The following is a 16,541-nucleotide window of genomic DNA, read 5'->3' as shown; positions in this document are numbered from 1 at the left end:
TCTGACAGTTCTTATTAAATACTGTAAGCATTCAGTAAAAAAAATCACCATCTAAATGTGATAAATTCTTATGTGGACCTACCCTGTTCTGTATAACAGATAAAATAAAGGACAAAACTAGAATTGTTCAGTACCCTAATGACTCAGAGAATAAAATAAATGTGTAATAGAGGGGGAAGAAAAAGCTTAAATTTTACAACCATAAATATTTTAATCATTTTATGCTATTTATTTTGCACACCCATGAGAGAATAGTTCTGTCCATAAAATATATTGCTGGGCACGGCCCTGTTCATTTCTGGTGGTCATGACCAGCACATTGAGCTTGTTTCTTATCTCTGGTATAATGCAATTAATTTTTGTGTCATGTTTGCTAGTGTGGCTGAATATAGAACAGTTTGCTTAGAAACACTTCATCGAGCCATTCTGTACATTTCCTCTATTGGCACTGTGTCCTAGGAAGTATCATTTAGAAATGTTTATTAAAAGCAAACGATAGAATGTTGTATAGTTCCTGTACCATATTTGAAAATAACATTACATTTTTGCTACGTTATAAAAAGTAAAATCTATGTTTTTGTGTTTTTTTTTAATTTTGCCATTATTTCATTAAAGATGTTATTCTGCTTTTCATTTTCTCAAAATTGTGTAGTAAAATTCAGATTTCTCCAATGATTGTGACTTCTTGAAATGTGATGTTTTTTTAAGAGAACATTTTTTTTTTTTTTTTTTTTTTTTTTTTTTTATAGAGAGAGCAGTGACTTTACTAGTGAAGAAACCATTATCTTAGCCAAATGTGTTTATAACTATTGTTGTAATTTGGTGTCTTAAAGCCGAACTTTACCTATAAAAACTTGATAATGTTCTTTAGCAAGGAACTTGCATTTCACATTAACAATTATGCTACCAAAATTAGTATGTGCTGTAAATTGCCTTCATTCTTCCTGTTTTACGTGCTGGAGGCTGCCATTTTGCTGAAGCCCAGAGTCCCTGAGCAGAAGTAAATCTTGAGGCTGTCATCAGATTGCCTCTACTTTTTTGGCATAGTGTCGAAAAATAGAGAGTAACTGAGCATGTACAGAGCAGGGTGAGACTGTTTATTAATGGATTTTAAACCGTATATGCACTTTTACTTAGGTATACCTGCAAAAGGAGCCAGCCGGAAGTGATCTAGCAGGACTTCATTTTCTGACTAAAGTTCTACTTTAAATGGACAGGCAATACACCCCAGTACATCAAAAACCAAACCCCTTTTTTCTTTTTATTTATTTTTTACACAACACACAGATGACATCTAGCTGTACATTTATCTATTTGTACACGTAACTGTGTGCATTGTAGTGTGCTGCAATGCATATGTATCAAAGTTCATTTGCAAGGTGCTGAGATGTGCAAAATGTCGTTGCATCGGCAATATTACATTGCAGGAACACAGTTACCGTGCATTTGTGCAATATACAGTTGTGATGCCAGTCTAAAAGAAATTGTCCCTTATTTTGAAGTATACTTTTTATGGTTTGACATAATATATCTATGAAAGAAATATTTTACTCTGTTTTGTATAGGTTGATTTCTCATTTATTAACCGTGATATTCTATGAGATAAGACACTTGAACAACTCCAGTCAGAAAATGGTATAGCTTCTAATGGTGAAACGGTTTAGTTGGAACTTTAAATATAACCCATTCATTTGGACCATTACTCTCCTGTTAACAGAGCTTAATGGTGGATAATGTAAGGGCTGATATACCTCTTCTAGAGAAAATGCTGCTCCAGATTTCTTCAGTGCTAGTCACATGGGCAAAGGGTCTAGGGCAGGGGTGGGCAAACTTTTTGACTTGAGGGCCGCAATGGGTTCATATATTGGACCCGGGGGCCGGACCAAGAGTAGATGAATGATGTGTATGTGTCATCCATAGTAAGTATAGTAATATTCCCCCATAGTAAGCATAGTAATTAATCCCCCATATAGTAATTCATCCCCCATATAGTAATTCATCCCCCATATAGTAATTCATCCCCCATAGTAATTCATCCCCCATAGTAATTCATCCCCCATATAGTAATTCATCCCCCATATAGTAATTCATCCCCCATATTAATTCATCCCCCATATTAATTCATCCCCCATATAGTAATTCATCCTCCATATAGTAATTCATCCCCCATATTAATTCATCCCCCATATTAATTCATCCCCCATATAGTATTTCATCCCCCATAGTACTATTCCCCCCCAAGTAGTAAGCCAAGTCCCCCCGTGTCAATTTACTTACCTTTGCTCCGCGCGTTCCTCTCGCCGTGTTCCCGCGCCGTTCCGGTCTTCAGGGCGGACTGTGAGAGGAGCCTAGCTCCCCTCACGTTCGTCACGCTGCCCCGCCTACACTCATCCTGACAGCCATCCTGACAGTATCACGCTCCGCGGGCCGGATTAAAAGGTCCGCCGGGCCGTATACGGCCCACAGGCCGTAGTTTGCTCATTGCTGGTCTAGGGCCTTCTCTAAAGCGCCTGTTTTTAGCTGTTTCAAACACAGATTACTAGATTTGCATCTCTTTCTTAGGCTGGCCATAGACGGGCAAATTGTCGGCCGATAAACTAAAAAATCGGTCTTTGCCTTTGCCGATGCTGCCACCAATGTCTACGAAAAACGGCCGTTTTTTGTGAATTTTCCAGCATGACCGATAAAAAGAAACAAGAAGATCCACGAAAAACGACTGACGGCATTGCCCCACTAACGGTGTGAATTTCGTGCAGACGAAAATTCGGCTGATAAATGACCCATCTATGGCCTGGATTAGGCTGCAAGCAAAGTAGCAATTTTGTTTCAGCTAAAAAAAATGCTGGTAATTGCATTTCAGTAGTGTTCAGAAGCGTTTATTTCAGGTACTTATATAGCTCCGTCAATTTACGCAGCACTTTACATATATATTATACATTCACATCAGTCCCTAACCCTCAAGGGGTGTACAATCTAAGGTCCCTAACTTACATTCATACATACACATACTAGGGACAATTTAGACAGGATCCAATTCACCTACCAGCATGTCTTTGGAGTGTGGGAGGAAACCAGAATACCCAGAGGAAACCCACGCAGGCACAGGGAGAACATGCAAACTCCAGGCAGGTGGTGCCGTAGTTGGGATTCGAACCAACGACCCTGGTACTGCCAGGCGGAAGTGCTAACCATTTAGCCACTGTGCTGTTTAGGAGCGTTAGCTTCTTACAGTACATATAGAGGGGGAAAATGCTAGAAAAAAACTGTTAGGAGCATTTTAGTGGCATTTAACAGCGTTTAAGAGCATTTAGCAGTTTTTTTCTGCTGGAAAAACACTCCAAAAAACTCTACAAAAACAATTTTTTTTTCTGCTTCTAGACATTGAAGCTCAAAAAATGCTAATAGCCTAAAGTAGTGTGTATGGACACATAGGATAACACTATTTAGCTTCTAGGTGCTTAAAAAACGCTAGTGTGCATGGAGCCTAAATGTCAGTTTTTGAGCACATCTGTTCTAAAAATCTTCAGTCCCCTAAACTTGACTCTGCTTAATATACCCAAATGAACTCTCTATGTCAAGAAATAATAGACCCAAACGATACCAAGCAGTTAGAGGATTGGGCCCAAATTTGGTCTGTCATTTCCAAATGCTCACTGAATGTTTTCTCACAGGAATCCACAAATAGAAGATGGTACCTGATGCTCCACACCTACAGGATAGCCTACCTTAACTGCACATACTTTTAAAACTTGCTTCAGTTGTAGCATGGAGGGAAATGTAATATTGTACATGTAAAATGTACAGATATTTATGCTATTCCATAGACAAGTCTTCTGGCACCCCTGGCATGCACTGTATGCACTGTTGCATATTAATCTGGTCCAGTTAGATTGATTCCAGCAGAACTGGTGGACTTTATATTGTTAGCAGCTAAACATACCATTGCTAATTTCTGGAAAAACAAACTATTCCTTATGAAGAGAGTGCCCTTATGAGACTTTTGTATCTCATTCCTTATGAAGAGTTTAAGGCTTTGTTCACACCAATGTATTTTTTAGTGCTTCTTGCAGAAACGCACAACAGTTCATTTAACATGGTTTCCTATGGAACATGTTCACATCTATGCTTTTTTGAGCTGCTGCATTTTTGGAAAAGCAAAAAGCAGCGTTTTTGCTACAGTAGAGTTCAATGGAGAAGCTGCTGAAATGCATGGTAGTGCATTTTTTCCATGTTTTGCATTTTTATGCTGTCCAGCAACAAAAAAAAATTCCACTTTTAACAAAAAAAAAGAGCTGAGCAAAACGCGATAAAAACACATCAAAACGTGTAGAAAAATGCAAAAAAAACTGCTAAAAGCACCGGAGAAACCATCAAATGCAAAATACATATATGTGAACCAAGCCTAAGCAAAGATTAGATAGGTTGTGGATAAATGAGCAACAATCCAGCATACTAAAATTCCCATGATAACTTTGAGAGTTTGGATACCTTGGCTTCCCAGTAACCTTCCCTTACTAGATCACACTTCATTTACCTTGACATACCTGACCTGATGTTTACGGGCCCTCTAGGGGCAGCCGCTTACCCTCCCCCTTTATATATTTATTGTGTGAGTGTACTAATATGAGTTCTACAAATGTTAAAGAGGATAGAAGGGCGCCTGGACAGGTGCACCTTTTCTCTGTAGCAAAGGCTGCAGTTAACTCCTAGCACCAGTAGACAGCCACTGAGGATTGTATCTGGCTTGTTGTGAGAAGGAACTGGGGGGAAGATTTTTAGCAGAAACAGCCACCTGTAGGTAACTGGAATACACATCCGTATGCCAAAAAACCAAATGTTGGAGCCTGAAATTGTGTGCTCATATAAACAGCTTAAATCTGTGTTCGGAGATTCCCTGAATAAGGTCCAGGTTACAGAGTCATTCCTGAGATCTGATAGTTGGCAATCAATATGCATTTCAGTTTATGTACATCCAACCAGTATGGTAAGTCCCATACTGGTAACAGGTGACTATAGGCTGGAATATTATTAGGGAGCCAGAGTAGGGCCAGACCCTCCTTTTTTGACAGTCTCTTTGAAGAAGTAAGTGCAGTGTCCTGTCAAAAGAACAGGTAATAGTCTTAATAGTCTGTATTGAAGATGCCTACAATGATGTTTTGGGGAGAATTGTTTGTTGCACAGTAAAAGCAGAGTTTTACTTTAAATTGGCTTGCAATGCAGACCTGTTTAAAATTCTAATTACAATCTAGGGATCTAATGTTTTTTTTTAATTTTGAGCCTCCACTCTTTCTGTGCTGTATTGCAGCAGTTCCAAAAAAAAAATGTATTTTATTTTTTATAATATAGGGTCTGCTAATCTGTAGATTGCAATTAATAGCCCTAGAGCTGCAAGAAATGACTGCTGTGTTCCAGTCATATTTGTTGAACCAAGTGTTAACGTTATACCTTATAATCTCTTACAGTTGCTGCGCGAGCTGATAGAGCGCAAGACCAGTTCTGTGGACTCCAATGACCAAGTAGCCATGGGCAGGTAAGTGTGAGGTATTAACATCTGACTCTGTGTCTGATGCTAGCTTCCCTGTCTTCTCAGATGAGAGGGGGAAATGTAGGACAGTACAGAGGTCAAGTACAATTACATGAGCCATAAAGACTGGATGAAACTATTCTTCTTGACATTAATCATGGTCGGTAATGTTTTCCAGTGATGTCACAGCCATTATTTCTTAGGAGAAATTTCATTAGGCCGACATTACATGTGCAATGACTTATTTCAGTGCCCCTCTTCCTACTATTTCACGCTGTGCAGTAAAGGCATACGCAGACGTGTCCCCATTCTTTTGTGTAGATGTATTTATTTAATCCTCATGGCAGGCTACATATTTTGAGAGTGATTTTGCATTTCAATACAGAAGGGAACTGGAATCAAAGATAAACAGTTGATAAAGAAGAATTGCTTATGTAGTGCTTTTTAGCACCTATAGTGACAATTGCAATTAAAGTTCGAGGTAAGCACTGAAGGCTGCCCTACTAAGCTCCTGAGCTTTACCAGAAGAGAAAGGTGGCATTCCATATTTTGCATGCACAGGCATCTACAGATGAAATCTGGTACTGCAACTTAACTTTACCTTTTGTATGGATTTAAAAGTCCTTAGCAGATTAATTGGCTAAGCAGTAAGGTTGATTTTCCAGTAAACAAGTTTACATAGATAACATATTCAAATGGAGTTGATAAATCTTTGTAGTGTTTTGCTTTGTCTTAGATACCATAACAAGATAAGCAATCTAGAGCTTAAAGCCTAGTACACACAATTAGAAAATCTGCAAAAATACTGCTTTCGAAGTGATCGTGCGATAATCTGAACTTTAGTACACAGCTTTTGTCTGAAATAATTCAACAGGACAAGCACAATTTTTCATTTAATCAGTACGGATTTCATCTAAAATATAATACAATACATTACATCATTTTTGAGTTTTTATTCTATTATACAAGAATGTTCGTAATTTTAGTAACTTCTTCACTTTCGATATGAGACTAGCATGCAAAAAAATACAAACAATCATTCGTCCAATATTCTCATCATGTGTACGAGGCTTAAGTGCTATCTTTTTGTTGTTTGAATAAAAAGCCTATACTTGCAAGTTTTTGAGACACTTCAGACCTTTTCAGCAGGCATGGTATAATACATTAGGTAAATATACAGATTTCCCCCATGTTTTATAATAATTCTCACTAATGCAAGTGTTTTTATAGAAAGGCATCAATATCCTTGAAAATGTTCATCAAAAGCATCAATTCCCACACTAGGGAAAAACTTGCAAAACCTATCAGCCTATCAAAATCATAATTGGCATTCCATTTTAACCTGCTGTGCTATATCAGTTAAAATATGTATTGGTAATAATGTTTGGTTCACATGTTAAAGCAGCTTTTAAAACCTCCTGCCCTTTTCCAGGGCAGGTAGTAATACCCTTTATTGATTAACCATTGATCATCTCCATAATTATTATTTAACTCTCTAGCTTCAACTCTACTGCTAAATCTCTGCGGACGAAAGTAAATTATTGGCGGAACAGATACCGCTTCTTAGTTGCAAGATTTTTTTTTTAGTTTTTAGCATGCATTATTTATCTTACTGTAACACAACAAATGCAGTAGATAAAATATCCTGTTCTTTAGAGTTTTTTTTCTTTTAACCTTCCCTTGCTGATGTTGCAAATGTATTGAGAATCCTATTTAATTGTTTCATATATGTGACTTTTATTATAAATATATGTTCATTTAAAACATGTATAGAATATTGGTAAGAGCAGTTGTGTACTATAGTGATTTGCAATTGATGCTGGAGTGAGTGGGCATGGAAAGTAAGTCTAAATCTAAATTCCAATTGATTACACTTCGAGGGTTCATGAATGCAAATTAATTTACTTTGAGAAATATCCTGTTTGTATCAAAAGAACAGATAGGAGACTGTATTGAAGTTAGCTAAGATGCTTGCAATGGAGTCTTGGGGAGAATTGTTGCACAGTAAATGCGAAGTTTTACATTAAATTGGCTTGGAGTACAGACCTGAAATCTAACCCTATTTTTATTGGTTGTACTACTTTCTGAGCAATAATTCCAGAGTCTGTAGCACGGGTCTAGAATGTAAAGTATATGTCCTTATCTGAGGAAATTGATGCAGTTTAAAGTAAAACTGTGACGACTAATATACTGATAATTTTCAAAGTGAACTGTTACATTATGTTTGGACCTTGATATATCCTTTTGTTTATTTACAGACAGTGGCTTGCAATTCAAAAGCTTAGAAGCAAAATCAAAAAGAAAGTAGATACCAAAGCTAGCAAAGGGAGAAAAGTGAGGTAAGTACTATCTGTCACCAGATACATTGTTATGTGTTTAGACACCTCACAAACTATTTTAAAGTGGTTGTAACCTTCTTAAATGAAAAATGAACAAAGCGTATCCTTCTATAGTGTGTTCTTGCATTGATCCAAAGCACCTCATGTGATTTCTGCCTGCTCTGTTTGATCTGCTTGAGTCACTTCTGACAGGTTATTCCGACGTCACAGAATCTCGGGAGACACCCCTATTCCCCATCCTCCAGCACACAGTGGATAATTGACTGCCTCAGCTGTGCATGTTTCTCTATGAGACTATATAGGGAAGGGTTGTCCATTTCTTCCACTTAGTTCTCAGATTACACTTAGCTCCTTGCTGTATACTGTGCAGTGTGTGACTTTAGATCCTTGCCCCCTGCCTTCTGGAGCTGAGAAAACCTTTGATTTGCATAGTTTAAACTGCTGTACAGGAGAGAGGGCTGCTAATGAACAGGTACAACTTGTATGTTGGAGGATTTGATTAATCTGTGTGTATCGAACAAGGGTAGTCACTTCAGTGGGTGTATGTAAAGTTTCACAACCAGTTTAGGCTGTTACCATGGTTTTTATGGACATGTGCATTTCACACTTTTCTCTAAATAAGATATAATATAGAATATATTGAATATATTATGTTTATTTGCTTTTGGATTACTCCACAGACTTAGTGCCTGTTCACACCAATGTGATGTGCCATGCAATTTGACAGTTCAAAATAACATGACAAGTTGCACCCTATTTGTGCCTATGGAACTATTCAAATCGGTGCAACTCCGACTTTGCGATGCGGCATCAATTTTGAAAAAAAGTTCCTGCACGATTTTAGGCAATTTCATGTGTGACTTGTATAGACATTTGTGCATGAAGCCACACAGATGTCAGCAATCGCACTGACCAGCGGCTTTCAAGGCTTGTATCAAGAAATAAAACCTTCACTGTGTAGCTCTTACATGATGTGCAGTTCTGACTTTAGTGATCAATACCATTATTCTGGCAACTTTAAAGTCTACCTAAGGGCAAAAAATTTTTTTTGTTTAGTATTGGATAGAGTGGAGATGGATTAGAACACCTGTACGATTTTAATGCTGTCTGTGCCCCCGCTATGGAGATTTGCCCTCTCTGTTTTTCCTGTTTACCATTATCATTGAAAGTGAACGTAAAAGAAAATCTAACATTTTGATTTGTCCTCAGGGGAAATCTTCCAATGGGTACACTAGTTCTGGTGATCTGGGGGTCCCCAAGAAATTCCCCTAATTTGCCGGGATTTCCTCTCACTTCCTGTTTGTCTTTGGGACAGGAAGTGAAGGGAAATCTTCACAATGGGACACAGATGGTACAAAAAAAAGTCTGACTGGTTATAACCCTACTTTACATTATCCAAATTGAAAAAAAAAGTTTTGCCTATAGTTCTACTTTAAAGCATAAATCCGAACATTTCTTGAGAAATTATTAGTAATCTCTTGCACAGTCAATTCTGCTATTTTGTAAATTAATTTCTAGTTTTCAGCCTGATAGGTTGTTTTTTAAGGCCCCATTCATACATTGCTTAGTGTGGGAGCACTGGTTCCCTTTAGCGATTCAAAAAGTGTGTTTTACATGCAGAAATGCATGGCGTGCATAGGGCAGCTCATTCACTTGTGTGTATGTCACCCCAAAGAAGCTCAGGGACTTAATTTTGGCCCCAAGCCAGGTACAATTTTCCATGCACATTTTGCAGCACAACAATCGCAGAAAAATCACACCACATTTTCAGTTCCACTCAGGATGTACATTTTCTTCTGATTTGGAATTGCAGCAAATCTGTCTGTGGTTCCAAATCGCCTACATGTGTACAAGACCTAAGGGTCTCTGGGACATTGGTGGAGATAGTGGTCTCAGCAGTCATGATGGTTTATAAGAGACACCTGTTTTTTTTATAAATGTGAGTGATTTCCACAATGCAAACTAAGGCTTCATGCACACTAGAAAAGCTAAATACTACTTTAGAAATGCTTAGCCTAGTGTGTAAGCTATGTTTAGTAGCTGCAGCATTAGGGAGCAGGCTGAGAAGCCAGCCACAATGTCCTTAACAACGGATGAGTCTTCAGCTGTCAGTGGGGTTGCTCTCTGACAACTGAATGTAAAAAAAAAAACATTGTTGGCAATGAAAAAAAAAAATGTGAAAAAAACTGGCGTCTGGCCCCCCCCCAAAATCATACCAGACCCTTATTCGAGCATGCAGCCTGGCAGGTCAGGAAAGGGTGGGGGGGGGGCAAGCAAGACCACCCCCCCGCCGAGCCATACCAGGCCACATGCCTTCAACATGGTGGGGGGGGATTTCTTTGGGGCTGTTGATAAGGGCAAGGGTCTCTTCCCCACAAATCTGGCCAGTGGTTGTGGGGGTCTGCGGGCGAGGGGCTTGTCGGAATCTGGAAGATCCTGGCCTTCCCCCATGTGAATGAGCATCGTACCCCTACTCATTAACCAAAAAAAGGTGTGAAAATAAAAACCCAACACAGGTTTTTGATAAGTCCTTCATTAAATAGTAAATGTCCCCCGGTGTAGATCCATCATCGTTCACGATGCCACTGAGCCCCCCCCCCCCTCCACAAAAAAAAAACCCTCTCCAACTCCTGCTGTCTGACAGCTCCTAACTAACGGACAGGGCATCTGGCGACGTCACCAAGAGACCCCGCCCCCTTGTGACTGGTCGGTGACGTCACGGGGCGGGTATGGATCCACGCAGGTTTTTCTTTGGGGGGGGGGGGTTTGGTGTGTGGTTCCCTTTAAAATTCATACCATATCCAAATGCACTGGCAGAGGGTTTTTTTTTTTCTGCCACTAAATTCTCCTGCCAGAAAACGCTGCTAAAAGCCCATGTGTGCACGAACACATAGGATAACATGCAGGGTAGTTTAGAGGAAGTTAAAAAAAAAAAGTCCGACTCCCAAAACAGCAGTTTTAAAAATGCCCAATGCAGGAGGCCATAAAGCTAACTTTCTGGTGACTTATCTGCCTTTAATCTCTTTTTGTAGTTTATGAAGTGCAAAGAAACACATATACAGTACATATGTTTACTTACCATAGGCTTCTCCACCTTTCCAATTGGCTGCAACAAGCAAAGAAGTGAGGCTCTGTGTTGAAATTTTTCCAATTACACAGAGGTTGGAATTCTCTGCTAAGCCCGATGTGACAGCGCCTAAGCAGCAACTCACTAGTAAGGGAGGGTGCTTTCCATCTATCTGAAAGTACTGGGTAATTATCTTTATTGTTGTCAGCCAACCAAATCAAGGAAAGAGGAGTATGTGCAGCTGGGAAGGGGAGATGCGTTTTCTAAACCTGTTTCTTCACCTTGCATGGGCAAAAAATGTTTTCCTTTAAATGAAATTACAATGGATGTATTTTGCTTCGATAGTCCTGTCACAATTTAGGGAAAAAGTTGTAAGTAAACTGATTTTTTAAACCCATATTTGCAGATTAGGTTACTTTGTTCACACTGAAACATGGTAATGTATTGTGCTTGAGATGTGTTTAGTAGGAGTTCTAACAGTTAACTCATATTTGTACTGCTCCAAAAGCAGCCTTCAAGTAGTTCTAATCACAGAGATATGCCTGAATGATAAAAATGATGGTTGGCAGTGTCAAAGACTGTGCAAGCTCATTCACGCTGAGGCTTTTTAGGAGAGTTTCATAGATGGGATTTAGTCTGAGTAGGGTGGTTTTGACTCTTTTACGACAGCGGCCAACATCACTAATAAATTTTTTCTGACGTAGCCGCACTTGTATTGAACTCTGCTATAGCACTATACTGTTGCTGCTTGCAACTTTAAAGTAATGCTGTTCTATAACGCTTTAAAGGTTATTGTGAATAAATCCCACAGTGCAGCTAGCGAAATATTCTCTATGAATACAATAGGAAGCTCTCCAATTGTGTGCTGTGATTTAAAATAATATATTTTCATACTGTTAAACTGTACATTTCTGATCTTGTAATAAAAAGCCAGGGTATGTCAACATCCAGCCTTTAGTTGCAACCGCATCAGATAGAAAGTCATACAAGCCAGTCTGGGTCAGTTGTGGCATAGTAATTTTTAAGATTGATGTTCTTGGATAATTTATTAAAAGAGGAAAGAGCTGCTTTGTTGGCCTGAAAAGCCTGTAATTATTGGCTATCAATATTCTTTTCTGTCAGCATCACACATAATTGGATGTATTCATGATTCAGTCAAAAGCCGCTGACAACATCACACAACTGAGTCACACTCTCAAAGCTTTTGAAATAATGCAGCCCCATCTTTGTGTGTGTGACATGGACTGTACTTGTTCACTGAGATCAAGGCCCTAGCATGGCAATCTTATTACCCAGCTCTAGATAACAATTGAACAGACCCAGCCAGATCATCAGCAGAGTGTTGATCAAAATGTTCAATTACAATCTGAGCGAAACATCCATCTTTGTGAAAAGTTTAAGCATGTTATACTTTATATCCAGCAAGATACATATAAAAAATGTAAATACAGAATGTCATGGATTTGCTGAATCTCTTCTGAGGCCTGCAATCCTAAAACCGCTTTGTGGTGTTTATTCCCGTGGAAAAGTATAAAATTCACAATACACCAAACCACATATGGATTTCAGATAACAAAAAATAATGGCATGTATTAGCACTGGCTCATATAAAAGAAATCCATGCATGTGTCCCCCTCCTTTTATTCTGCATGTGAACAATTGGGTGACCATTGTTAAAAGGTCTTATACCCCATCAACAATTGATTTTTTTCTATTCTAAAAAAATGTTTAAAAATATTTTCTTTTTGTAGAAGTCCTGGTTTGGGCTTTAACTTTCAGGGATCATTATTTTATAGAACACACCTGTTTCTAATTTTATTGGAAGATTCTTCTTCCTTGCAGTATGTAATCTTCACAATGTTATTGATTTTTGTCCTGTTACAAAATTATACATGTGATGTCACTGGGGCAATCATATACAGTTGTCAGTTGGTTTGGCCTGAATGTTTGAAAATAATACAGATATAGAGGAAAGGGAACTTGCAAAAATGTGTGAAGTAAATGTACAGATGAGTCATACAAAGCTTACAGTATATTTCCACTTTTGCAACCAAAATGGGATAACATCTACTTTATACATGGCTTGGTTTAGTGAATCACATTTTCGTTTATATCATGTGGATGGCCAGGTGTGCAAGTGCATCACTTACTTAGGAAAGAAATGGCACCATGATGCAGTATGGGAAGAAGGCAAGCCAGCAGAGGCTGTGTGATGCTTTAGGCAATGTTATACTGGGAAACCTTGGGTCCTGCTATTCGTGTGAATGTTACTTTGACATGTACCACCTACATAAACACTAACCAAAGACACCCCTTCATGGAAATGGTATTCCCTGATGACAGTGGCCTCTTTCAGCAAGATAACACGCCCTGCCTTACTGCAAATATGTGTCAGGAATGGCTTGAGGAACACAACACGTTTGAGGTGTTGTCTGATCCATGGAGGCCCCACCTTGCAACTTACAGGACTTAAAGGATCTGCTATGGGCAGCTTGGTGCCAGATACCACAGCATACCTTCAGAGGCCTAGTGGTATCCATGCCTTGACAGGTCAAGGCTGTTTTGGCAGCAAAAGGGAGATGGTCCCAAGTTATGCTTTCAATTTGCAGGTTTTTTTTGTATATTAAAGTATGATATTTTATATCAGTTATTTGTGCAAAAGATTTGTTTTGTGAGTGCTAGCATTGAAGTCCCATGATATCTGGAGATTTTTACGGCCTTAAGTACCATTAAAGTGATACTAAACACACACTGTTTAAATTACATTATCCCTCCTCTTTTTGTACAGTATCTCACAGAAGTGAGTACACCCCTCACATTTTTGTAAATATTTTATTATATCTTTTCATGTGACAACACTGAAGAAATGACACTTTGCTACAATGTAAATAGTGAGTGTACAGCTTGTATAACAGTGTAAATTTGCTGTCCCCTCAAAATAACTCAACACACAGCCATTAATGTCTAAACTGCTGGCAACAAAATTGAATACACCCCTAAGTGTCATTTCTTCAGTGTTGTCACATGAAAAGATATAATGAAATATTTACAAAAATGTGAGGGGTGTACTCACGTCTGTGAGATACTGTATGTGGATGGTGGCACTGTAATTATTTTAATATAAAAAAAAGTACCTTTTTACTAATCGATATACACTTGTCACATGACTCAGCTCTTTCCCTGCCTGTCTGCAGGGAAACATAAGCAGGAGGAGCTTCTAGTGCTCTGCTACTGGTCACATATTCAAAATAAAAAAAACAGCCTTTGGGATGCAGAGTAAAAATATCAATGAACTGTTTTAAATCATCATACAAATATATTTTAAATTAAATCATTATTTCTTGGCAATAACATAGTGTGGAAGGATTTCTGCTAGTCACAGGCTGTGATATGCCCTTCTAGCTTGTGTCTTAGAATAGCAGGGAGGTGGAGCCTCTGTCAGTCAAGATGCAATATGCCCCCCCCCCCATTGTGTTTAACTGGTTAGTGGGCATAAAAGAGAAGGGAAGGAGTGGCCTGTCATTAACCACTGTTCATACACCCACATTTGTAACTCTGTAGTCACATGGGCTGCTCAGATGTGATAAGGGAATAAATGCTCAGAGTGAAAACTGAGCTTCTGCAGTAGCTGCCAACACTGCTCTGCAAAATCCCCAACTGCATTGGGGACATGGAACAGAAGGGGGATATAGAGAACAGCAAGATAAACAAGGATGTTTGCAGAATACAGAAAACGAATTCCACAGTGACTGAGTGAATCTGAACAGCATGTATTACAGTATTTTTTATGATATGAGTTTATTGAAACTTTAAAGGTCAAATTTCAGCCTTGGCAGTTTCATGGAGATTGCTTTGCTCTCACTGCTTAGTGAGGACCTTTGTACAGGGTGTCCCTCTCATTATTCCTCTTGTATATTTCCCAGTGACTCAGTGGGATCTCAGCCTGGTTCTATTGGTTCTTCAGAAACCACCCTTTGAACCCATCAAGTATATTCCTCTGTCTACCCTTACTTGCAAGGCTTCCTTTCTCGTTACCATCATTCTGCAAAGTGAGCCTCTGAGTTGGAATCCATATCTTGTAAAGAGCCCTGTCTTGTGCAACACACAAACTAGGTTGTTTTGATGCCCAAAGTGGTTACTTGCTTTACCCTTAACCAGGACATTGTTATACTATTTCTCTGTCCTGCTTTGAAACATCCTGAGGAGATCTTCCTCCATTGTCTGGATGTGTTACATGCTGTTCAAGTCTGTCTCTCAGCTACAGCTCCCTTTTGGCACTCTGATTCTTCAGCATTCCTGAAAGTCTTGTTCCACTGATTCAAGATTGGTGGAAAAGGGTCTTGGAGTTCTGGTAGATCACAAGCTTAATAATGGCATGTGATGCCAAGCTGCGGTTTCTAAAGCGAGCAAAATCCTCTCTTGTATAGGTAGAGGTATAGAGTCCAGAGAGAGAGAGAGAGAGAGATCATTTTACCCCTGTAAAAATCATTATTAATACCTCATCTAGAATATGCAGTTCAGTTTTGGGCACCAATTCACTAAAAGAACATTGGGGAACTGGAGAAAGTACAGAAAAGGGCAACCAAAATGATGAGAGGCATGGAGGAGCTCTAATATGAGGAAAGATTAGAGGAACTGAATTCTCTCTGGAGAAGAGGAGATTAAGGGGATATGATAAACATGTATAAATACATCAGTGGTTCATAAAGTGGTTTAGATTTATTCACCCTGAGGTCCTCACAGAGGACAAGGGGGCTCTCTTTACGTCTGGAGGAGAGAGATTTAATCTCCAAATATGGAAAAGTTTCTTCACAGTAAGAGCTGTGAAAATATGGAAGAGTTGGTTCTGGCCAGCTCAGTGGATTGCTTTAAAAAAAGGCCTGGATTCTTTCCTTGATTCACATAATATAACTGGATACTAACATTTATAGGTAAAGTTGATCCAGGGATTGCCTCTCATGGGATCAGGAAGGAATTTTTTCCCCCGCAAGAGCAAATTTGGTCATGGTTTGCTGGGGGTTTTTTTGCCTTCCTTTGGTTCAACTGTGGGTGTAGGATTGTAACTTTTTTTTTTTTTAATGGTTGAACTGGATGGACTTTTGTCTTTTTTCAGCCAGACTAACTATGTAACTATGTTTCGTTGTCGCCATGTTCACATTCCTAATTCATGTTCCATTGCCACCAGGAGGTTTTGACAGCTCATCATGTAAACCTATGATTGGTTCCACTTTTCCCTGTTAAAGTGATTGTAAATGCTAGATTTTTCAAAATTAAAATAACAAACATGGCATACTTATTTTGCACAGAGCATCCCCGATCCTTCTCTTCTGGGGTCCCCCCACTGGTGCTCCTGGCTCCTCCCTCCCTCCCCCGCCGAGTGTCCCCACAACAAGCTGCTTGCTATGGGGCACTTGTGCGTGCTCGCTCCCCAACCTTGCTGTGTGTAAATAAGACACACAGAGTGTGGCTTGGTCCTGCCCCCTGCTCCCTCCTCACTGGCCAATGGCTCCTGTTGTATCTTAGCCAGTGAGGAGCGAGAGAGCCGAAACAGCACATAGCTGGATCGAGATCGGGTTCAGGTAAGAAATATAAGGTGAGCTGGGGGGGAAGG

At 39.2% G+C, this 16,541-nt stretch overlaps 1 protein-coding gene across 1 annotated transcript in view; it reads left to right on the top strand.

Moving 5' to 3' along the window:
* The first annotated feature begins 5,465 nt into the window (after positions 1-5,465).
* LOC149465171 (protein AATF-like) overlaps positions 5,466-16,541 on the top strand; it is an 82,362-nt gene continuing 71,286 nt past the window's right edge. Inside the window, exons 1-2 of the mRNA XM_089673601.1 lie at positions 5,466-5,530; positions 7,783-7,863. Of these exons, the coding sequence (XP_089529727.1) occupies positions 5,523-5,530; positions 7,783-7,863 (89 nt within the window). The 5' untranslated portion in view covers positions 5,466-5,522. The remainder of the gene's footprint in view (positions 5,531-7,782; positions 7,864-16,541) is intronic.

This window comes from Staurois parvus, unplaced genomic scaffold, assembly GCF_062004578.1.
Source record: "Staurois parvus isolate SC_StPar_1 unplaced genomic scaffold, SC_StPar_1.0 ptg000142l, whole genome shotgun sequence".
Taxonomy (NCBI): domain Eukaryota; kingdom Metazoa; phylum Chordata; class Amphibia; order Anura; family Ranidae; genus Staurois; species Staurois parvus.
This window is presented reverse-complemented; position numbering and strand designations above follow the sequence as displayed.